The sequence below is a fragment of the Osmia lignaria genome, chromosome 6 (assembly GCF_051020975.1).
Source record: "Osmia lignaria lignaria isolate PbOS001 chromosome 6, iyOsmLign1, whole genome shotgun sequence".
Classification (NCBI taxonomy): Eukaryota; Metazoa; Arthropoda; class Insecta; order Hymenoptera; family Megachilidae; genus Osmia; species Osmia lignaria.
The window spans coordinates 9,011,764-9,036,047 of NC_135037.1; the positions used below are offsets into that span (position 1 = coordinate 9,011,764).

General features: G+C 35.1%; 4 protein-coding genes across 7 annotated transcripts in view; 2 read left to right on the forward strand and 2 right to left on the reverse strand.

The window, feature by feature from the left end:
* The first annotated feature begins 343 nt into the window (after positions 1–343).
* On the forward strand, positions 344–4,076 carry LOC117607734 (uncharacterized). Of its 2 annotated transcripts, none has more exons than XM_034331776.2 (3): positions 344–377; positions 1,139–1,339; positions 1,747–4,076. In XM_034331776.2, exons 1-3 carry the CDS (start codon positions 360–362, stop codon positions 3,697–3,699), a joined length of 2,172 nt encoding a protein of 723 aa, XP_034187667.1. In that variant the 5' UTR covers positions 344–359; the 3' UTR covers positions 3,700–4,076. The 2 variants fall into 2 exon arrangements, with proteins under 2 accessions (XP_034187667.1, XP_034187670.1); XM_034331779.2 differs by having other exon boundaries at positions 1,882–4,076.
* A 3,153-nt stretch (positions 4,077–7,229) lies between these two features.
* LOC117607736 (sialin) lies at positions 7,230–13,473 on the reverse strand. 2 transcript variants are annotated; one of them, XM_034331781.2, is made up of 9 exons: positions 11,906–12,128; positions 11,148–11,353; positions 10,836–11,057; positions 10,601–10,685; positions 10,300–10,466; positions 9,577–9,726; positions 9,272–9,404; positions 8,718–8,971; positions 7,230–8,531 (listed from the first exon to the last, which is right to left on the reverse strand). In XM_034331781.2, the coding sequence occupies exons 1-9, from the start codon at positions 11,988–11,990 to the stop codon at positions 8,238–8,240; spliced, it is 1,596 nt and encodes a 531-aa protein (XP_034187672.1). In that variant the 5' UTR covers positions 11,991–12,128; the 3' UTR covers positions 7,230–8,237. The 2 variants fall into 2 exon arrangements, with proteins under 2 accessions (XP_034187672.1, XP_034187673.1); XM_034331782.2 differs by lacking the exon at positions 11,906–12,128 and adding an exon at positions 13,133–13,473 and having other exon boundaries at positions 7,231–8,531.
* Positions 13,474–14,254: 781 nt separating this feature from the next.
* Positions 14,255–24,284, forward strand: part of LOC117607794 (uncharacterized) — an 85,556-nt gene continuing 75,526 nt past the window's right edge. For both annotated transcript variants that reach the window (XM_076688872.1, XM_076688870.1), the window contains exon 1: positions 14,255–14,618. The gene's annotated coding sequence lies outside the window, so the exon portion shown is untranslated. The remainder of the gene's footprint in view (positions 14,619–24,284) is intronic.
* On the reverse strand, positions 22,300–24,104 carry LOC117607737 (uncharacterized). The gene has a single exon (XM_034331783.2). The coding sequence runs from the start codon at positions 24,102–24,104 to the stop codon at positions 23,265–23,267; it is 840 nt and encodes a 279-aa protein (XP_034187674.2). The 3' UTR covers positions 22,300–23,264.

Genomic DNA, 24,284 nt, shown 5'->3' on the forward strand with positions numbered 1-24,284 from the left:
TTAAAAACATTTAAGCAGCTTAAATGGAGAATTTTTGTAATTTTTTTAAAGAAAAGGATTTAAATATTACACAGTACAATGTGTGACTATTCTTTTTTCCAACCTTGAAAAATCTAGTTGCATACAAACTGATTACTAAATTTCTAATCTTATGTACAGATTATTCGATTAGCGTGTGTTATTCAACGTTACACCTTTCCGTAATGAACGTTTAGGGGTCATCAAGGTTGAATGGGTCGGTAGAGTGTGGAGCAGGACGGTGATGGAAAGGGTGGTGGTTATCTGCTGTGTCACTCTATATATAAAGCCAAGCAAGCACCCCACGCGATATTAAGAACGTTCACCGCATCTGCGGTAACATGGTTTCCAGTTACAAGGTACTTATTCCATCGCAGCTCGTTTACAATTCACCGACCAGTGCAGCAATGTGTTCACTATCCCGAGTAATCGAACTGATTAATATCGAATAATTAGAAAGCCTTGTTATATAATAAAATAAAAGCCATTCAATTAAGACGAGAATCACGCGGGATATTTTTCATCACACGCATAGTGCATTTGTTCCGGGTGATTGTGAACATCGCGGTGCATCGTTGGTTCACTCGCAGTGCAGTTTCTCAGTTGTTTACCGGTGTCCGTACGATTTTTATATTCGATCCAAGTTAGTTTCATCTGGCACGTTTGGTGAACAGTGATTTAAAGTGTGTTAGTTTTTCAAGTTTATTTTAGTTCATCTTTGGTTACATAGAACGAAAAATTTATAATTGTGCATTAAGTATTAAATTTGGTAGAATGAACCAAATTTTTGACTGAAAATAATGATTACTATATTCGCAGGGATATAGGAATTAATTTAAATAAAGTAGAGGGGAGAGTCTTACATTTTTTCAAAATTAATTGAACAGTGATCTTTAAATGAATGAGGACCAGTTTAATTTAGAGAATTAAAATTAGATTGACCGACCATTAAGCTTTAATTAACATTATGCCATAAGACTTATCATGCTGATAAGTTTATCTAACGCTATGGCCAAACGTTAATCAAATAAATTTTACTAAATTTCTAAAGACAGATTAATTAATTACGATGTAAATATCTTATTTATTCATTCAGATATTCTGTTTTTTCTGCCTGCAGAAGGTATCATCTATTCGCAAGATGACGCCATGGTTGATGGCAATTTTCTGTCTGGCAACCGCGGGCTGCTCAAACGTTACGGATCAGCAAACATCGGAGACACATCACGATCAACAAGTAGCGATCTTGAAACAGATCAGGAAAGTAAATGAAGACGGTTCCTATACGTATGGCTACGAGGCGGGTGACGGATCCTTCAAGGTGAGATTACACAGTTATTGCAACCGTTTAATGCAAAAGGCATGTAATGGGCGTTCTCTATTTCTTAATGCCTGTACAAACGGTATTACACGCTTCGTAACAATTTTATAATTCAAGGATCAGTAAAAGACGTAACTGTTTAACAGACCAATTATTAATTCTTGTTATTCAGTAGCTCAATATTAAACAAATATAATAATTTGTGTGAATAATTAAATTAGCAACCTTATGGTTGAAAAATCAAAATATACAATTATTCGATTGATGTAGGATTACGATAAAAGAAGTACTAATGAATAATCTATGATTGCTATATGAAGTTTAGATCTTTTTCAATTTTTTTAAAAAAGAAAATTCATTTTGAAATGATCGATGAAATAGCCCTGAATGTAAGAAATGATTATCAGGTCGAGAGTCGCGACGTGCTAGGCAACATCAAGGGTACATTCGGTTTCGTGGACGCGGACGGCGAAATAAAGAGGGTTTCGTACTCCTCTTCTAATGGGACGGGATTTAAAGCAACCACCGTGTCGCCATTGCAGGAACACGTGTCCGTCGTGCAGAGCATACCTCGCCTTAATCGAACCACAACCGTCAAGAAACAAACCACCGTCCAAGATTCGTCCAGTGAATCACCGACGAGATTATCCGTAGTCCAGTCGATACCACGAAATAGAAACAGGAAGAAGACGACGACCACGACTACGACGACAACCAGCACATCAACCACCACCGAACAACCCGAAGGAACGACAGGTAAAGGTAGAATACGTTTCGTGATCAATGGCCAGCAAAGACCATTGGTGGCCGATGATGAAGTAGCAGAGGACGAAGACTCGCAAATAAACAGACCGAGTACCGAAGACAAAACTGCCACCTACAGGAGGATCATCTTCGCCAAAAGACCAGTTGACCAAACTCTGAGACCAATCTCTGATGATTTTGTAGAGAAGGATGACACTAGCAAGGTGACAACTGGAAACGCTTTAAGGAGACAGCTTCACGAAGACACCACAAAATCAAATCCCATAGTCGAAGGCAGTAGCGACGATCATTCAGACGTCTATGGTGGTTCCTTATCCACGACTCGTCCTCTGTTCACCACGACCACACCACCCAGGGTTCTCCAACGCGTCACAGGTAACCGGGTGGAGAAACCCAAAGTATACGTGAATAGAGAGAATCTAGGACCACCTAGGTTCGAAAACGTCAAGTACGACAACTCGAGAGTGTACGAGGCAGAGACAAAAGCACCTCAAGAGGAAAGGTCTCAATCTCAACCTGTGTTAATTCGAGGACCTTCGATACTCCCTGAAAATCGGGAGTACGTTAGACAAGGTGGCGATTCAGTGTTCGTTAGACCACAACCGGAACAGTTTCTTCGTGAGCTACCAGGAGGAAGGATCTTAGTTCCCTCTCCACAGAATAACATCGAGGAGGACCCAGCTTACAGACCTGTTCCTCTTAACAGAATCTTGCTGCGTCCTCTGCCGAGTCAGCAGCCTCTATATTCGACAACAACGGATGCAAATATTCATTACCTGACGGAGAATCCTCTTCCGGAGCAAGAGGAGAATGCTAGAGTCTCCATGGCACAGGGTTACGTACGTCCAAGACCGTTTCTGCGACCGATGATCTATCAGGAAGCTGAACCTAGACCCAGGCCTGTTCTGAGACCAGTCTCTCCTGCGGTTACTCATGCCGTGGATGACAGAGAGTATCAAACGACCTCGGAGTATCCTTACAGAGGCAGCACCATTGCTCTGCCTCCGGAACCACCTAATCCAATTGCTCCTCCTCTGAGTCGTCGTGATTTTCAATTACTGTTGAGGAGGTTACTCGTGAGTCAATACGGTGTCCAGGCCCTGTCCTATCCGAAGAGCTATCTTGAAGATGCTTTGTACGATCAGCAGCCGTATCCTTCTTATCAGCCTGCTTATCAGACCACCGGACCGAGACCAGAGATCGGATACGATCAACAGGTGTCTCTTCAGTACGGCGATCGTGTGCCTCTAAGGCGACCAGTGTATACCAGAGCACTGAATCCTACGGTTTATCAGCCGCAACAGTACGATGACTATAACGATGGAAGATACACGAAGAGAGTTTATAGACAGAAATTTTACGCGCCAGAGTTGACCGATGATGGGGATGAGATTTTGCCAGCTCCAATTAGAGAGGCTCTTTTGTTGAGGATGCTGCAACTGGCTATCAATGCTGAACGACCACCCATGGTTCCTACCACGATGTTGACCACGACGCCAGCTTCGAGGTATAGGAAGACTGGACCCGTTAGGAGTGTGCAGATTATCGGTGACGACGAGGAGGAGGAGAAAGAGATGATGAAGAAGAAGATGTAAGAGGTAGATTTTTAGAGGAATTCTTTTTTCGAAATTTTATCCATTCGCAGAGTTTATTCTTCTATGTGTTGATGGAATTGCTGTGAGGTGTTTAATAATGACGTAATTAACACCTTTAGGTGAAACTGAATCTAATTATAATTATTCAGATTGGATCGTTTCATTTTGTAATCTAAAATTTGAATTTGCTACCTTATGAAGTTAATATGATATTACTTAGAGTTTTCTAAGTTTAATTTAAAGCTGTAAGATTTAGCCCAATAACTTCAGAACATACTATTTATTAGTTATTAATTCATCAAATTATGATATTGACAATATACTCCTAACAGATTATTTCTGTAGTTGTCAATTTTAGAGATGAAATCATATTTAAAATATTGCACTTTTCTTTAGAAAATCATCGTTTAATTTTTTCTTTAATTTAACCCTTTCGTGTGCTTCTATATTAAATTGTTCAACTTGATGCATAATGAAATAACTTTATTTGCAATATGATACATTTTACCACAAATATCTTTACACTTAATTCTCATTTTTTAATTTTCATGTTTTGAAGTGTACAAACTTTGTGTATCATCCATAGTAGCGAAAGGGTTACAATTCTTCAATATTTATTCTAATTTGTTTACCTACTAGATATATAAGACCAACGAAAATATTTTTGTATTACCTAACTAAAGTGACACTTCGAAGATGTTTTTTCGCAGTGGAACCAATTTAGGCAAACAAAAGGGGAAAAATCACAGTATTAATTATAACGACTGTACCACAATCACATAGAGATCATCGTCTCGTTTTAATGAGAAGCTTCGCGTAAAGGACCGTGAGAATAAAGGAAAAAGTAACGTCGATAGACAATCGCAACGACACAGTTTTCACGGAACAGACTAGAATCGGCAGCGAAACGAATCGGCTTCTCAGAAAGGGAAATGTCCCGTGCGTTCGTTCGACGATTTTCCGCACGACAACTTTCAAGTATCTCGCAACGTTTGTTTTTTTTATGCTTTCAAGTTGGATCGTCGCTGACTCCGGAATCGCTTCAACCGCGAATGCAATTAAACGAACGTATATATGGTCACATCGAGTCTTGCATACGGTTGCACTAACGTTTATCTGGTTTCACACACTGTGTCACTTTAGATCATAGCATAGAGCATCCAAAGATGAGCCCGTAGAATTAGTAATAGAGCACTGAGCAAAAGGTATCTTAATTTAGAACGAACATGACTGGGTAGGTTCAATATTATTATATTGAAGAAAAAAATAATATAGAATTTCTAATCGAATATCTATCGAACATCGAATTTCTAATCGAATATCTATAGAATTTCTAAATAAGGCTATAGAATGGATTTTTTGATAAACTATGCTTTTTTAAATGACAGCAAAGATACTTTCTTTATGGAAAGTGCATCGTAATTTCCTCATAATATGTTGCAGTTTTGTTCGCATAATTCTTGAACAAACATTATGTTACTGCTTATAAGTAAGAAATGCTTTTATGCTTTCTGACTGCCTTAATAATTCTACTTTTCTCGTTTGAGAATGAGAATGTTCTACTTCTTTTCCACTGGTTTCATTATAATAGCATTTTAACAATACCTCACTATGTATCTTGTGAATTTCAAAAGTTCTATATTTCATTGTCTTCTTAAATTATTTTAGTCTGCTAAGTTTATGATTAAAACAATAAAATTTAGGTCTTTTATTTTAAGTGGCAGGAATTATCAAAATCTTCTAAATGTATATTGACGTTTATTAAAATAAGGAATGATTGCATACGCTGATTTATTTTCAATTTTATGGCACACGTCTAATACTGATTATTCCAATATTAATAACAACACTAGACGATGAAAAAGATTCTTTCAAGCTTGTAAATAATCCTCTGCACTAATATGTCAGATATAAATGAATATACCTGAGATTATTAATGAAAGTGATTAATGAAGCCCATTAATAAATTATTAATTTTATATTCATTCAGAAGTGCATGATAGAGAGCCAATAATCCTTGATAAAGTGAACGATTCTTATCAAAAAATTAAAAAACATTCAATCATCGATGAATAATTGTTATCGATGATTACGTTGAACGTATCGAGCCACCCGTCAACGTCGTCCTTTAGCCTTCGTTCCATTGTAAATATAATATATTGTTATATAAAGTAAATGTAATATACATATCGAAATAAAACGAGCTAGATGATAGATAAACATGGTGTGAGAATTCATTTCATAAGCCTATGGGAGCCAGCCTAGTAGGAAAGAATAATAACGTGTCTGCCGTTGGTAATTAGCATCGCAGAGTTGCGACACTTATCTGTCGGATACGAGAACTCGTTTGTTTGTTAGGCGAACGTGTTGCATGTGTTGCGGCTGCATGACCGGGGGTGTAGATCATGGGATTTTACACGTGATTTCCACGTATTCAGAAGTAGCCTGCATCTTGCCAAATCTCCGGATGGAGACACTCTCGGTTCGAGAAAGTTTCGGCGTATGGGAAGAATGTCTCTGCGAAACTTGAAATGACGGTAACTCCAAGGTTTTTGTTGAAAAGTGAAATCACGCGATCGTACAAGGGTATCTATTTTGTACGCGAGATAAATTATACGGAATTGATCTGTCAGATCTATATTTAACTGATTTATGAGATACAGACATTGCCAGCAAAATATGAAGTCTACAAGCACGGTATACTTTGCACAAAATGAATTTATTAATTTAAAAATATTTACTTTAGAAAATCTAGAAATAGCGAAGAGTAAGAGATATGAATTTAATTTTTAAATTAATGCAAGAATTTCTTTGTCAAAAATGCATTTGAATGCATTATTTTAAAGTGCAATCAATATCCGGATATTTATAATAGTGCTATATTTAATATTAGATAGAACGGAAGTAGGCAGTTCACCAGTAATGGAAAAAAATCTTTTTCATCCGGCAACCGCAGGCAGCCTTACGATTTTTCCGCTGGAACCGGATGCACGTGTGAAAGGTTGTCTTAAAAAAAATAAAAGTGTTCGCCAACCAAACAGCCTTCTTATGCTTGGCAAATTGTAACTTCCGGTATCCTGTAAACGTACCAATAACATACGTACGTTTTAGCCGAAAGAATATAGGAATAGTTCGCCTTCTAATTAGAACGATCGTTGTTTTCATTAACTTTCCTCTTCGGTGATGGAAAGTCGTCGTAAAAGATGGAGTATTTCATTGTTTTGCTGTGCATGTACCGATGTATTTCTGTGCAATCAGCGAAGAAATACGGGACAAAGAGGGAGAAAGGTAAATTCACAGAGTTCAGATTACCATCTTGATTAATTCTGGAGTTTAGCTAACAATTGTGTAGCAAATTATTGCAAAAGAGAGTTATACGAGTGATTGTACAGAAAATTTTCAATGCAAATGTTTCATATTACTGCATAACCAAACACGTAACAAAATTTACATTCAAGTATTGTTGTTATATAAAATACAGTAAAGCATTTTGTATTCTTTTTTCAAATAAAATTTATTTTATTAAAATGTATTTATTATTATTTCTTTAATTATTTTACTGAGTTATTTAAACATAAAATATTGCAAACATAGATAATACATTCCGCAAAACAATTAAGGGATCACCTCTACGAACCCGAAAAATTGGGCAAGATTCAGATGGTTATAACTTATATCACTATAACTTTTATAAAATTCAATATATCTCAAATCTTAAAAGGATGTCTGATGAAAATAGAGATTTTACAGTTTCAAATGATCTTTCCGCGATATCGATTGGACCATTTTTCTCGAAGTTATAACCATCTGAATCTCGCCTTATTTTTCGGGTTCGTAGAGGTGATCCCTTAATTGTTGCGCGAAGTGTATGTATCACTAGCACTATATAACTTAGAAAGTATGTAATCTCATTTATAATAGACTCTATAACATATATACAATTTTCAAAAATATATATTCTAAACTAACAATTACCTATATGTACAGAGTGCCTCAAAAATATTGGTCACTTCATAATGCATTTCAAAAATCAAGTACCAAATGTGTAATTACTCATATCCTAAGGTTTTCTATTTGTACGACCTTTTTGAGAGACCCTACATATATGCCCTTAAAAACTGATTATTAATTACAAAAGATATGCTTATATCGACCTACAGTTGCATAGAGATTTTTTTCAAGAATATCAAAATAAGCAATAAACAAATTATTTATCAAGCCTTATCAATTAATTATCAATATGTTGAGTAATTGTATTAAAATTAAAACGTGTCTGACTACAGATGGTTGTTTCTACTGAGATAGACAACGTGTTAAATTAGAATCTTTGTCGTAAGAAGTTAATTTTCATTAATAATATTCATATTGAATGAATTCATATAATAATATTCATATTTTCATTAATAATATTCATATTAGATAACATCATGCTGCTACAGTTACTAATTGAAAAGGTGTGAATACTTATGGAACTCGTATATACATGAATAGGTTGAAAATACTGAATAAATACGAACATTCCAACAATGGACATGAATTTAATTAGATGCCTGTGAAACTTTCGAATGGACCGAGGCAGAACGAGGCACATTTTTCGCGCTCTCCACGTCCTCCTCCAGTGAGTAAGGACTGAAAGGCTCTGTTTGTACACCGACGTCCTCGTAATCGAGTTCCAAGGTGTCTTGTTCGTAAATAGCATCGTGACTTCGTGGTCGGTCAACGGAAGCAATCCACGGTTGTGGAACACCTTTTCCAAGAGCCAGGAAAACTGCAGCAGTTGACAGAAGAACAACGGAAGCGACACCAAATACCAGACGCCAAGAACCAGCAATCTGAAATAAATTTATTATTCATTAAAAAATAAACTTTATGCATTTTTGACATTGCCCAAATTTTAAACAGCAGTTTTATTTATTTTTCTTTTCCATTATGAAGAAGAGGGCAAAATAACATTTTAAATTTCTGTAAAAAAATGGTCATTAATTTATGAGTAATAAAAAAAAAAAATGTTAACTTACAGAACCATGCAGAGCTTGAGTAACAAAATAATTAGCAGCTAATAAGCCTGCTGCTCCTAGGGTGGAGCATAATGCACACGCAGCCGCTGCACAGGCTGGAGATTCAACAGGTGCAAGGTCCGCTATAGCTGCCAATGCACCCGCAGGTGCAGTTCCAGAAACTAATAGTGCAGCTATGCCCAACCAGGCTGCTCCTAGAGCTTGACAACCAGCATAGCCAGCAACAAAGAGCAAGGCTGCTGGTATAAAATGGGCTGTAAAATAATTGCAAATTTGAAATCTGACAAAAATCAGCTGAAGGAAATATAACATTGTTTAATTATAGTTTCAATTAACATAAAAATGAAATTCATAATCATGATTTGCTCATGTGATGCTTATGCAAGCTATTCAAAAGTTGTACTTCCTGCATGCTGCGTAACCATAAATCAGAAAGATAAGAAAATATATTTTTGAGAACACAGTTTGTTTAATTTCTTTATTACAGATGAAGGCGATAAAATTAGTTGAGTAATTGTGCCGAAAATATACTTGTTTTTAATTATGATACATACCAGTATAAACTACTAGCTTTCTTGCTGTGGTGGTTGAAACTATTTTTGATTCACGAACGTGATCCACAAGGAGACCACACGTTAATGCAGCCATGAAATGACCGATATGAGGTAATGTTGTCAGAACGGAATCCTAAAAAAATTGTAAATTTTATCCTTAATTTTATCCTTTATCCGTAAATTGTTAATTATTTATCCTTTAAATAATCCTTGTCCAACTATTTTTAACTTAAATACAGAATTATTTTATAAATGAATAATTTTAAATGATGCATTAAAATGTGGTATTAAAATAGAAAACTTACATTAGCTGTAGAGAAACCATAGATGAGTTTTAGGTATTTCGTCATACCAAGTGCTAGGGTAGCGTCACCCCATTGATTGCCCATTGTGGCTACAGCGGACGCCCATACTGGAACGGATCGCAGTAATTTTCCCCATGGAATTACCGCTGCCTATTTCATTATTAATTTCAAAGTTATTATTTTTCCTTTTCTTTTTATTCAGTATATTTATTACTCCCAAAAATCTCCATTCAATGCTAAAGAGTTTTAATTGTTATTTGAAAAAGGATTAAAACTCATACGCATATGATGTTCTCATAACACAACACGTAACAATACAGTTTATTCAACATTTGGCGCGAACGTAACTATCCCAATCTGGTATCTTGTTAATCTTGTAAAACAATGGCATCGCGATTGTAATGATATAATATCACATAATTTATAAGGCATTTGTTTTTTTATGTGATTTATATGTGCCGTAATACTCGAGTTACGTTGCCAAAACAGGTAAGAATATGTACATAAAAACTATGGTAACAATGATAATGCAAGGGAAACAATTGTAAATGAAAACTGGAATTCGTTCATTTTTAAATTAGAAAATAGGTGATGTAATTTTAAAAGAAGCTGAATGTAAAAATATCAAAAATTTATCGATGTAATTATTACGAATAATAGTGTAAATATTATTTAAGAATGAACCATAAAAATTTTGTTCTTTTCTTAAATAACGATCCTTACATTTGTGTCATGCTGATATGATTTTGGCGTATCTTTGACGAATCGGCCAAAAGCAAAGTACCAACATAGTGCAACAATGACCAGACCATAACAAAGGGAATCTCTGCCAAAACCTCGAACCATGGCTGTACCCAACCATCCTGTGAGGCAGTATCCAACACTGACAGCTATTACAAAATGTCATTTTCATTAATAAAAAACTGAAAGACGTGGCAAATTTTACATTTGCTTTCTAAAGTTTCAATTTATATGTTAGGATTTTTATTAATTGTTGCAATGAAATTTGAAAATAAATATTTACCAGCATAGCAACTGAAATACCAACTTCTATGATTGCTTTTAAACCATGTCATAGCAAACATATGTGCAGCAGGCATAGTTGCACCCTACAAAAAATAGAAATCACATTTCCATCAAGATATTAAATTTTGTACATGACAGCTTGTTAATTTTGAAAACTTCTCGAAACTTATCAAATTATAAAAGTAAATATTTAATCAATTCATAATTGTATAATACTTTTTCTTCATTCTTACCGTACACAGTCCCTGAAACAGACGGAGTGCCACGTGAGAAGGACTTCTCCATGCAGCAGGTACTAACAAAGACGCCAAACAGGCGCTAAGAACCGCACGTGAAAACACCATGGATGGGCCTGACCTTCCCCATACCAAACATCCTCCTAAAATCGGTCCAGCAACTTGACCCCACAAGAACGCCTCTCTCATTATAGACTCTGTACGTTCCTCCGGTGGTAACTATAAATATTTACATTTGTATTAAATTATAAACTTCAACATATTTATACTCGATACAAAAATGTATAATTGCAACATTGTCAGATTTACCTCCATAAGTATAACTTCAAAATCTTCAGTGCGATTACGACTACTGATGTTGACCAGCATGTCGCAGTGCCAGGATGTGTCAATAATGGCATGATTGTCTTTTTGATTGGCTAGCAATGCAACCGAAGAGCTGACTTCAACTGCACCGCAGAGTGCAAACCCAACTGCAACGAGTGCTGCAACGATGTGTCGCGCTCGTACAGCCGCTGAAGAATCAAATCAAGATATTTTTATCAAAACATTAATTTGCAGCTTAACATAGGGTAACAAATAAATCTCTACGGATTTCTTTAATTCATTCCACAACAGATAATACGATATTCAATAAACTAATTCGCTTTTGATTCGCTATAACAATCGCGAAACAAGTCACTGATATGTAGATTGTATCAAAAACGCTAAACATCGTCTGTAATACTCGTAGAACATTATTTGATTTTGATAAGAGGATCAAACAGCAGAATTCATGGTTTCCATTTTTAATTCAGTGCATCCAAGCATGTAAGTCTAAATCCAATATTAAAGGTATACCTGCCCTGCATTGTATGATAAACGTATATATCTTGGTAATAAGTTTAATAAACGTGGCAAACGTCAGAAAGAAATTAAAAGGCACAAAATCTTTGCATTTACAAATTTTGTATTTCTTACATTTAGCTGCATAATTTGAATTTGAATTCAATCCATAATTAATATAAAAATTAAGATGCATTTTTAATTTATCATGTGTGCATTTTATCATGTTTAATTGGACGAACCTCGAACCTCTTTCGCTGCTTGTTTTATTTGAACGCCGCTGTGTTTCACAAATTGTTCACTGCCTCGCTTGACAAACTCTGCCATTTCACAAAACTCGAAAGGAGTAAAATCAACGAGTGCATACCTCTCTTATCGCTCTCGTATGTTTGATTCTACGTCTATTATCTCTTTCCTACCCCGTACAACGAAGGTGACCTCGACTTTGGTATAGTGCAAATAATGTTTCTTGAAACAACAAATAGATAAGAACACTTCTTTTTTATTCTTTCTCTCATTTCGATCAACCAGTTGTATTTATAATATATACCGTTTATTTTCAGATTAAAAAAGTACCACTTCGATCTGTCCAGATAGGATGGAAAGTTTCATGTTGTACATCGTGTGAGAAATGATATAATTAGAAGTTGAACACAATCGATAACGTATCGTTACATCGTCGCTATCGTACAATGGTCGAGTTTTAATCATAGTTGATTGAAACAATACGATAAGAAGTTACCAAAAATTAATTCCGATTTGTTTATTGACGTTTCTGTCTGGACCATGCTATCAAACATTTTGAAACATCGACAGAACCGCGACTCGATTGAGGAAAACTTAGAAGTGGAATATGTACAATAATGATAAGAATAAGTCCCAAGATGTCTGGATACCTAAGGACTGTCTAAATATTATTCATCAGTATAAAAACTCTAGTCAGTCGTTGGATATCGATAGGAATAATTACTAAAGATTATTAATCATTAAACGGAGGCTGCTGGATTAATCGTGATTCAGAATTACAAAATATATGCAAGGGTACTTCGACCATCTCAACTGGTCACGTATTTGTGATTTTAGTACTTAATTTGTCACATCATTATTAAAATTTTTTAATAAAACTTCTATATCGTAAAAAAATAATTTAAAGCTTAGAGAATTAACTGCTATTTTAGCACCCTCGTGACTCTCGAAATTGCGATAAAAATTGTGACTGACGAAATTCTTAAATTCCTAATCAACTTCTGCAGATTACGTATTCCATAATATTTGTTCTATGAAATTGACTAATTTAACTCTTGAGAATTATTATATTCCAAATTTTAACCAAATTAGTTATGTCAATATCAGTTCTTAGATCTTCTAAAGCTATTTACATTTTAATGTTGTTCAAATTTTCATAATAAAGAAAACCATATTGACGTAATTAATAAAGTATATTTCTTTTTGATGAATTTTTTCCTTACCTTTCATTTCCCGCGCCGCAAGTCTCAACTGGACGCTTCCACGTTTAAGACGAACAAGCGCTGCCATGTCTATCGAATGTACAAACGTATAGTTCGACTTTTCATTACGTGGCACCGACACTTTAAGCACATTTTATGATGACACTGGAGACTTTTCACTGACACCTCTGTACCGAGATGCGGGGTCAATCTGACCGTAGCAAGTTGCACGAACCATACTGGTCATCTGTGAGTACGAGTGAATGAACATCTCTGTTAACGAGACTTGATACAATAAGTACCTATGCCAGGTCAGCCTTGAATCACCGTTTGAAGCCTGCCTCGTGATGTTTTCTCATCTGTGTCAGAAAATGATATCGCAAAATCTGTGCGCGATAACAGTTCACTTCCAAATTGTTTGATAAAAATATTGAATAACAACAGAATTTCCGTTTTATCGCTTTAAATTGTATGACTGGATACAAGAAGAGTCTCAGCATCAAAACATTGTAAAATTAGATTTTTTTTATACAAATATAGTGAAATTGTTGAAAAGTATCTAAAATATTTCAAAATTTGAGACTATAAAATAAATTAATTACTTCAGTTAATTTTAATTACAGCTTTCTAATAAAAATGCAATAAAATAATATAAATTCCTGCTTTTTTATAATAACTTTTCTCGGTGGTATTGTTTAATTATGTACTTATACATATAGCTATCGTAGCATACATGTGTCATTTGTATAGGTGTTTGCGGAAGGTGACGTAATTTAGCATACCGTAAGTTGGATGCAATAACTAAGGTGGCGCTTAAATCAGTTTCTGTCGGCCTAATTTTCGATGAAACGTTGACTGTTTTACCGACGCGGAATTCGAAGTTCGGTTTCGACGCTTGCATCACCTTAATACCATTTAAAGACCACTAGGATAGTTAACTTACCGATCATCGGTTGAAATCCCCCAAGCGAGTTCCAAGATACGGCGAAAGGACCCCTATGGTCCCCCAGAGTGATCTTTTAGCGGACCCCAAAAGGTTGCGCGTCAGGTGGTCTTTTTCCCTCCCGTTTTCTTCCCCCACCAAGTGAGCGAGAAGCATCCTAGCGTACCACCTGCAAGGCGATTGGTCAGTTTAGAGACAGGTCAAACGGCAACACATCGGTTAGCGTTTCTGTCACATTCATCTCTCTCGTTTCGAAGCACCCGAGTCAAAGTTGTGTTGTTGATCGCGTCTCGAATTTATCTTCGGCGTTGTTCGTGCCACGTGAACGCGAAGCGCACGCTTTTCGCGTGTTTAAAACCGTCCGACCGTGTCGAACAACGAATTCCTACGTGTTTTTAACCGCGAGCTTTTCAAACAGTGCACATTATGCGCTGTGGTAACGCGAGTGTAGCGGAGTGTTTTGACACGAGCCTTGTGAGGTGATTTTCTGTGAAACCTCCTGTTCGATGAATGAAGAAGATATCGTTGTCCAACGAGAATAACGCGGGAGGATTGATCATCGAGGTGAGTGGCTATGTTTTCGTATTACTCCTTGATGGAATTTGAGGTTAGGTTGGGCCAGCATTCAGACTCCGTAGTGTTTTACGCCATGGTGGTCTCGTACGGTGTGCTGCGCTTTTTGGCCCGGAACAATACCGTCCTTCGAAGGACCAGGCATCCGGGTCCTCTCGAGTCGAGGTCTAAAAGGGCCCTTTTCAGTTCCTAAAACGATGCGTGCCGGCGCATGTCTCTCTTTCTCTCAGCCCTCCTTGCTGGAATGCGAACCTCCAGAGATCCTGCTGTGTTTCTACTATAGCCCTTCCTCTGCAACAGGTAGTGCCGGCCCACCAACTCTCTGCTATGCTTTCCCTCCTAACTTTTCTTTCATTCTGTTATCGCCGGTTTTCGTGACATGCTTCCTTCCCGCGATAAACGTGGCTAGAATTTTTAGAACATTTCCTCTTCGATGATCTTTTCATTTTGGTATAGTCTTATGGGATGTTTAGCCGTAGTTAGACTAGGAAAAGGAAATCGTCAAATTTATTAATTAAAAAATATTGAAAATATTGTTTTTCCCATCTAAACAATTTTCTAAAATTATTTATTTTTGTTTAGAAGTACTGAAGAAATGATTTTAATTTAGTAATATTCTTAATAATATTCTTACTTAGTACTTCTAAACGAGAATAAATAATTTTAGAAAATTGTTTAGATGGGAAAAACAATATTTTCAATATTTCTTAACTAATTTTGACGATTTCCTCTTCTTAGTGTTAAAATTTGTTAGTATTGAATTTGACTTAATTTAACATCCACAGTTAAATTAACCGTGTTTTAATTCAACAGGTGAAAATAAATGTTTTCGATATTTATATATTTTTTAAGTGTCACTGGGTTACTGTTTTAGAATTTTAACCGTGTCTGGTAAATGTTAAAAGGAGGGGTACCGTTGCATTCATACGTGATCGATTTTCGGTGTGCAGTTCAAACCCCATTGCACGTTTACCTGCTTTGCGTAACGTGGACAGATTTTGTAATGGAACACCTAACGCGAAAATGTTCCATACTCTGCGAAACGCGTTCCTGCGAAAATGACACGTGTCTCAGCAAATTATGTAAACTTAATTGTTTTAATTAATGGTTTCTTTATTCGTGAAACATTATGAATTTTCTTGTTTATATAGTATGACGGAAATATACATGAATGAAAGAAGATAAGATACACATGGACTTTTTTCATTCATGTTGCATGGATAAGAGTTGCAGAATGGAGAAAGTAAAAACTTGTTTTGAAATATTTTTATTTCTGTATTGTAATATGTAGTAGATAACATATTTTTGAATTTACATTTAAAGAGCAGCATTATTAAAAAATTGTTTTAACTATTTACAGTTTTACAATATTTTACAATATAAATATTAGAGATTGAAAATAATTTATCTAAAATTCATAATTATTTATCAGAACTACGATGACAATGCTATAAATAAAAAAATAGATTCTAAATTAAATTAAATTAATCATAGCTCTGATAAGCTGTTATCTATTCTTAATTTGAGATTCACAGAGTTATTTATTAAAATTTGCCTTATCAGAAGAACCATAAGCTTTCTGTTTAGCTCTGTAGCAAAGTTATCACATTTCTTCTATAAATTTTCGTTCTATACATTAACCGTTATAGAAATTACCTAAACACTCAATGCCAAGTGTTCTCCTTTATTTACAACATGGCGAATCTCAGTATGTATACAATTTTACGAGACCTGAATCTTGTACGAAAGTGGATAACTCACGTGCTCGAGCATGTATATGATACTTTAACTCGTGTTACGAATGCAGCAGATATGAATAATTTATAAAATTGTTGAAAATTTGTATTCCTAAAGCTTCAAGGTTTATATACATTTGTAGATATACATGTGAAAGTAGTAGATGTAGGTTGCCTGTACCGATGCTCATTTCACTTTTACTTTATGATACATTATTCATATTATTTACTTTATGAGACTAATTATTCTTCATCACTTTCCAAGGCTTATCTTTTGCTCTGTCATTTTTAACTGTTTATAATTAACTGAAAACATGGTTATAAAACATTCATGTTTGAAATCAACGGATTAATTCCAGAATATGCTTCACTGAACACCATGTCATTTTGTTTTATAATATTTTTTGGAATCTCCAATTATTTAAAACATACATGTTGTCCCAGTTGCATTGTAATAGCTTATTAATCCTTTAACTGGAAACTCACTTATGAAAAGTGCATTCTGTCAAATATATTGTGATAATTTAACTCGTCATGTCCAGTCGGTCGTCTTCAAAGTTCCAAAGCGAGTTAATTCGCCATCTCTCCTGGAGAAGCATTTTCCAATGACGAGTTAATTCGCCATCCCTAATTACAAGGTTAAAAATGTATCAAATTTAAAACATGGGTCGTCTTCAAAATTCCAAAACGGGTTAACTCGTCATCCTGTCTGGAGAAGCATTTTCCGATGACGAGTTACCTTGTCATTCTCAATTAAATGGTTCAAACGCTGGAGAAACACTTGGAAAATGCGGGATGGAATTTCATATCTCTAGGAATGATAATCTCGATAGGTTCATGCAAGAATGTTACTGGTTGCACAAACACATGCAATAGGTTGTCGGTCAGACCTTCGAAGGATGCAGTTTTCATCTAATTAACTGCACACAGAAATGTATAGAATATGTAAATTGATTTGTTTCGTTAGGACGTTCCGGAAATTTCATGAAAAACCTTGCTGTTTATTTTGCATTGCTTTGTAGTAAAGCCTTGACTTACGTAAACGATGGCGTAACGCAGATATTTGTCGAATAAAAATGAACGGAATTGATTTCCTGTTACTTCACGAACCTATTTTGTATATCATTTTGTAATTTTCTCAACATTCTCAAAATTCTTAATTTTCAGGAACGTGTTGAGAATTTCAAAGAAGTACTTTTACAATGTAATTTTCCACGCTGAACAAATTTTTAGTTTTAGAAAATTAAATCTTTGCAGCGTTATTAATATTTCTATAATCTCAAGCTCCACAATACCACTTCAAGAATTGAAAAATTTTGTATCATAGGAAATTAGGGTCGTGTAAATTAAACAATCACTCGTTTTCACACGTTTCGTGTTACTGGAACTCCGAAACGACTTCATTTAGAAAAAGAAATCCACGTGAGAATACAATTGCACGCGTAATTGTACGTCGAATGAGAGAAAAGAAAAATGCATTGTACAAAAGAACGGCAGGAAGAAAGTGAAAAGATTTTCTCCAACAGTGATCCAGCTAATTAGTGTTGCTCGTTTCACGGTCCATTTGCATGTTTCCCATAATTACTACAAACCTCTTTCCGAGTTGTGCGTTCCCTCAAATCGATAGGTAACATCGTGCTGCTTTCTTCGTTTCAATTCCGATCCTGTCAAATCGTGAAAGTTAAGTTCATGTCAAAAGAAAGTTGACGTGTTGCGAGGCTTTTAAAATCGAATCTTCATTCGATTCAATCTTCAATCTTACATTGAAGCAGAATTTTAATTCAAAGCTTGCTGTTATCTGTTAATGAGATAAGCATCTGGTCTCTTACGTAAGGTAATAAAATTTGCAACATATTGAAGGAAAAAAATGAAAGTAGGACGTTAAATAAGATGTTGAAATGAGATGTAATTTTATTTTGCAAAAACATCGTAAAGAAATAATATTAATTTCAAATTACCAAGATTATCAATTATCGAATCAATTATTAAAATGAATGAATCGTCAATAATTAGTCGTCAATTACTAATTACAAGCATTGTCATCAAATCATCAATTGTTAGTTTGCATTGAAAATGTAAAGGAAAGCGTCAAGAAATTATGCATCAATCTAATGTAATCACAACTGACCTGGCAACTGATACGTCTTTAATCATTTACAAACAAAAAATGAATCGATATCTTTTTATTATTACCGAATGAATGATGAAAGTGTCGGAATATACATTATCTTTCAAGTACACAACATCATTCTCTCGATGATTATACTTGCGAAACCTATAACACAGGATGCACACGTGTTAAAGTTAAATCAACCACATAAATCATTAAGTTGTTTAATAAATTATGAGCTACCAACAGAATACACAGTACACATTAAGGAAACGATCAACATTAATCCTTTCGTCACCTGAAATGTATCATTACATGGCGCGTATGTCGATCGAATTGTTACATTACTTCCTGCCGCGAGTCGTGCACTTTTTCCATTCCAAATTGAAGCATGTGGGAAGTAGTCTCGAGAAATCGTCGTCGATCGTAACGAGGCCATTGTCGATGTTTCCTAGTTATCTAGGAAACGGTTTTGTTCGTTCATGACGAGTTTTTTCCCTATCTGGCCTTTTTTCCAGCAATGCGCGCTACATAACAAACTCGACTGGACAACTGACCTGGACAGAATGATTCTGTGCCATTTTATGGCATGGTTTCATGATAGGTAGACATGTTAAAGCGCGAATCGGCGGAGATTGGGTAAATCGCGACTCAGACCTATGAAACGTCTGCGAAAAAATCTAAAATTTGGTATTCGCATTTTCAAACAAAAAATTTGCATATATTGGAAAAATAATATTTAAAGAAAAATTAGAAGAAACTGAATTTAAAATTATTTGGTATTCGAATTTCCAAACGAAAGACCTTCATATATTAAAAAAATAATATCTAAAGAAATATTAGATAGAAGAATTAGAAAATGAGAATTTCAAATTATTTAAATCCAAGAGTTATAGTAATAAAATAAAATGAATCCATATAAACAAGCATTATTCTCCCATGAATAAATATACGAGTCCTAGTACATCGTACCAAGGATGAAAATATTGAAACCGTAATAAACACGAAGAATCTCGGCAGATAATCCGCCCATGGAAAGAACATACAATAAATTTTTATTGCAAGCACGAAACCTAATGGATTTATTATTTATGATCCAACGGGTTGGATTTTATACTTCTCAACACGCGTATACCGATAAGGCATAGTTTAAAGCCGGAGGCATGCATTTCCTGCACCTGTCGTATATGTAACACGTTGACCATGGGCATGGACACGTAAAATGATGCACATACGTACATACATTCATGTCGTCTTGCATAATTAGCAAGCAATACGGTGTGATTTTTCATGCGTACCTCTTGTACTTCGATAGGGACAGATTACATCTTCGTCGCTTTTCCTCTTTCGCTGAAACGGTACCGGTGTAATTTTAAATGTAAATTGATGTTTCAAGCTTTTATCATATCATTATGGGACGATAAGGTACACACCTTGAAAATGTACATCGCACGTTGATGTTCAGTTTCGATTTTTATTTCTTAAGTAATGGTACGACAGTGTAGGAAATTTTCCAGAATTTTTTTTCTCCCGATATTTTGTTCTTAAATAAAGTGTTACGTGTAAGTAATAATTTTATCCTTATTAATATTACAACGAAGCGAATTTTCGTAATGTTGTTAAAAGAATTGTGTGAGTATTTTGCATGCGTTCACGGACATCACCTCTTTTAGATGCATTCGTTATTTGCATTTTAATGCAAATTAGTTTTACTAATGTCTTGGCTGACTGTTTTCAGACCTCTATCACAGTTATTTGTAGTTTATCATGTTCTTTGCGCTCTAGTAAATATAATTTCTACGTAAAAGAGTGCCCTAATATTGAGTTTTATTAATGCTGTAGAAATAATAATGTTAAATTATTATTTGATATAATTTATTGCTAATTTAGTTGTTTTAGAATTTTAAAATTTGTTTTTCTTGGAGTTTAGAAGTTTTAGAGCTTTGAAATCTTGGAATTTTACAATTTTGCAATTTTAAAATATTAAAATTTATGAAATTTTCGTGTAGAATTTCAAATAACTCAAATAACTCTTCAAGCAAAGGTACAGGAATCGAAAGAAAATTATCGCTAAAGAAATTGCATGTTAATTATTGCACTCGGCATATTAGATGTCGCAAACGTAAAATTAATTCTTCGCTTATGAGTGTAATTGAATACTCTATCATTCTTGATGACAAGTTCTTTTTTTAATTACATTTTCACAGGCGCTAGCTGACAATGATAAATTGTACATTCTTATACCTAATTCTATCTAACGATCAGATATTTCTGCACCCGAGAAATGATATTGACTGTAATAATCTCATTCTACTCACGTGTTGCGGAAAACTGCATTCCTAACCCGATTAATATTCAAAACTAATTATTTTTTAAAAGTTACAAATAATGTAGATTGCGATCTACTAATAAAAGTTTAAACAGCGATTACACGGTTATTGCGTGTAATCCAACGTTTACACGAAACTTGTAATTTATGTTCAAAGAGTTAAAACAAATGATTGTTATCTAACCACGTAATTACGGTTGTTGCTGTTTCCTTTAATTGGCGTTCAAAGATGATCTCTAAAACTAAATGCATCCTTTTGTTATCCTCGTTGAATAATAACGAGCAAATTTCCTTAATGAGTTTGCGTTTCACGTCTAGCAGTGTTGTTCGTGATCTAATTTGCATTAACCGTTGCCTTGGACGGCCGTTAGTAAATCATTAATTTCAATGTCGACTGTGGAACGGTTTTACGTGAAAATAGAACATCTAGAATGTCTTTTGTTCAACGCGTTAACCATTGCGGGGGTCATTTTCGACTAATGTTACAAAGAAACAAACAATTTAAGAAAATTCTAAATATTACTATAATTAGACTAATTTTTTTTGCAACAAATTACTCTATTTGCGTTATAAAATTTATAGTGTTACAGATAGATAGCAAGGAATAAGTAACAGTACACGTACGCAGATATAATTTGTACTTGACATTAATTAGTTGGTGGATATTGCTTATTACATAGGCGTGTAATAGTTTCAAAGTCAGTTCGCGATTGCAATGATGTAATATTCAAGTTATTCCGGTAGAAATTCGCGCTCGGTTTCTGTCGCACGTAACAAGTGCTTTACTTTTACTTTATCTTGCTTTCTCAAAATCAACTTATTGAATAATTTCTGATTCATTTTTGGCATCAGCCAGTTGGCAGTACAATGAGAAAAATTAAATTAAAAATTCAAATAAAGAAATAGCGAAGACCTTTAAATAACCCGACACTATTCGGTGTCACCAACACCGTTGCAAACAACAGTAACATCAGACCCGTCAAAAATATCATAATGCACGGAAGCTAGATAAGTTATCGAGTGAAAGAGAATGGCAGCGAACGAGCAGGATGATAGAAACTGAAACTTTTACACGTTCTCTTCTTGCAATTCAGTTTCCCTGGTAATCGTAAACTTGCATAGAAATGCATAGATCCCAGTTTCTCTTCACTTTCACGATAGTTTTCTCTATATGAGACCTGAATTTCAAGGTCAAAGGACAGCATCATTCCGAACGGTGACCCTATTCGTGCAGACCGTCCCAGTCACGTGTGTTCATTTTCAGTGAAATGTACATGAAACACGTTAATAAAATGCTTGTTAAATTCCACAGCTTTTATCATTTTTATTTTACTTGGAAATATTATCTTCGATGAAATTTGTCTTTTTAATTTGTCTGCAAGTTTCACTTGCACTCGGTGTGTTACATTTTTAAAACTTCCAGTAGAAAGTTCCTCGTCATTCCTTTTTTTTTTGCTGCTTCTTACTGTAACAGGCAATTATGTTGTTAATCACTGCCTTCTGATTATCGTATAAGCATACGACGCTGATTATTTTCTCTTTTATAAACTTGAGTTTTTATTTTTTTTCCGAATCCTTGATACCTTTGAAGAACTTTTTCCTGTATAAAATATTGTAAGACAACAGTGCAATTAGCATTGACCCAGATCGTTGTAACATTGAACCCTTTTTCTGTTCTTTTATCGGTGATTAACGTATGATTAATTTCTCAAAAATATGGTTCATCGTATTCAAGTTAACAGAGGCGACTGTTCCCTTGCATTCCGATCGTTTGAAAGTTTCTTTACGGACAGTTGCATCGAATATGCAGTTGAAGTGATGGGGCACATTTTAAAACCTGTCGAGACTTCTTCAACCGTAGAAAAAGTTTCTATAAATAATGTCTCTATATTCTTACACATAAAATGCTTCCTCAGCTCATTTTAGAAAATAAATGAAACACTTTTCTCAGCGGGAAATCATTTGCCATTTGACATATTTTATTCGCAATTTTTACATACTGATAATTGGAACGTTACGTGTCTATAAAACTTGATGGTACTGTAATTTAATTTATTTATTACCTTATACGCTTCTGCAGTGTACAAAAGTTGCTTTTAATAAAGCGAGTAGTGAATAATTAAGACGGTTAAAATAATACAATTTTTATTTTTCATAAGCCTATTATAATGAACAAAGATAATGAGGAAGTTAATTAAGTAAATATTAAAGTTAAACGCAGATATTATTTATTCGATATAAACTATATAGTATACTAAAAATATTTTATATAAACTTTTATAGATTGTCTTTCAATGGAATTTGTAAATTACAGCGAGCCGCAGTTACATAAATAATATATTAAAGATAATACCTCCTAGAAGGAAACATTTCATTTGTTCCTTGCGTAGTTATATAAAACAATATCTATCGATCTTCAATCCAACGATAAAATTTAAATTTATTTATTCAATATAAATAAATTAACAGTCCCATTTAAAAGTTTCACCGCAAGAAGCTTCATCCTCCAAAGTCAAAGGGCAATATTCATCAGCGGTGACTCTCACCAAATTCCCTATATCCACCTTAGGCTTGAAGGGTAACTCAGAAACCAAAATACCTTCCACCGGTTCATTCTTATCCGCATCTTCATCGAATTCCCAAAAATCATCGTTTGAAACGCGACGATTCTTCCTGACCGACCTAAAATCCTTCTCGGTCAGTATGACCGTCTTTACGTTTCGTCTTCTTAAAATGTCCCTAGGGACGATCAGCTGCTTGTCATATTTAATTCTCTTTCGCGGGCTCTCAGACTTCTGGGAGACTGATCGATGATCGTCGTCATTCTCCCGGTGCTCGAGGCCACGATCCTCGTAATTAATGACTTGTTGAGATTCCTTTTCGTTCTCGGACCACTTCCTACTTTCCACTAGGGATTCCGTGGCGGTTCCCAGGAATGCATTTTTATCGGTGAATCCCCCTGCGGTCTCGTTTTCACTAGTGCCACCTGTCACCTCTTTATTCTCGATCGCAGAATCATTTTCTGCAACTTCGACCGCAGGCGTGTCCACGTGCTCGGTTTCGATGGTCTCCGGCGCAGGCGCCACCGTCGTTTCCGGCTTCGTCGTGGTAACAACGGGAATCGTTTTATCGGCTAAGTGACCCTGCAGGTCGCTCTTCATTCGCGGATTCTTGCGATACTCCTCCTCCAGGTAGCTTCGAAACTGATCCCTGAAGTAACCGTCGATCATTTTCCACACGTTGGTGCTGTACCAGGTGAGTATACCAATGAGAAAGATCCCGCGAAAAATCATTCCCAGCATGATTGGTTCAGATTTCACAACCAATTTCTTTGTAATGAAAAAATTATAAAAGAATGTTTTCGAATTTAACCCTTTCACTGTTACTGGTGCCTAGGGGTACTCTAAAAACTTACTTATCCTGTGTTATAGGTACCTCTAGATTTCTAATTAATTTTACTAATTGTAAAGTATTTTCTAATA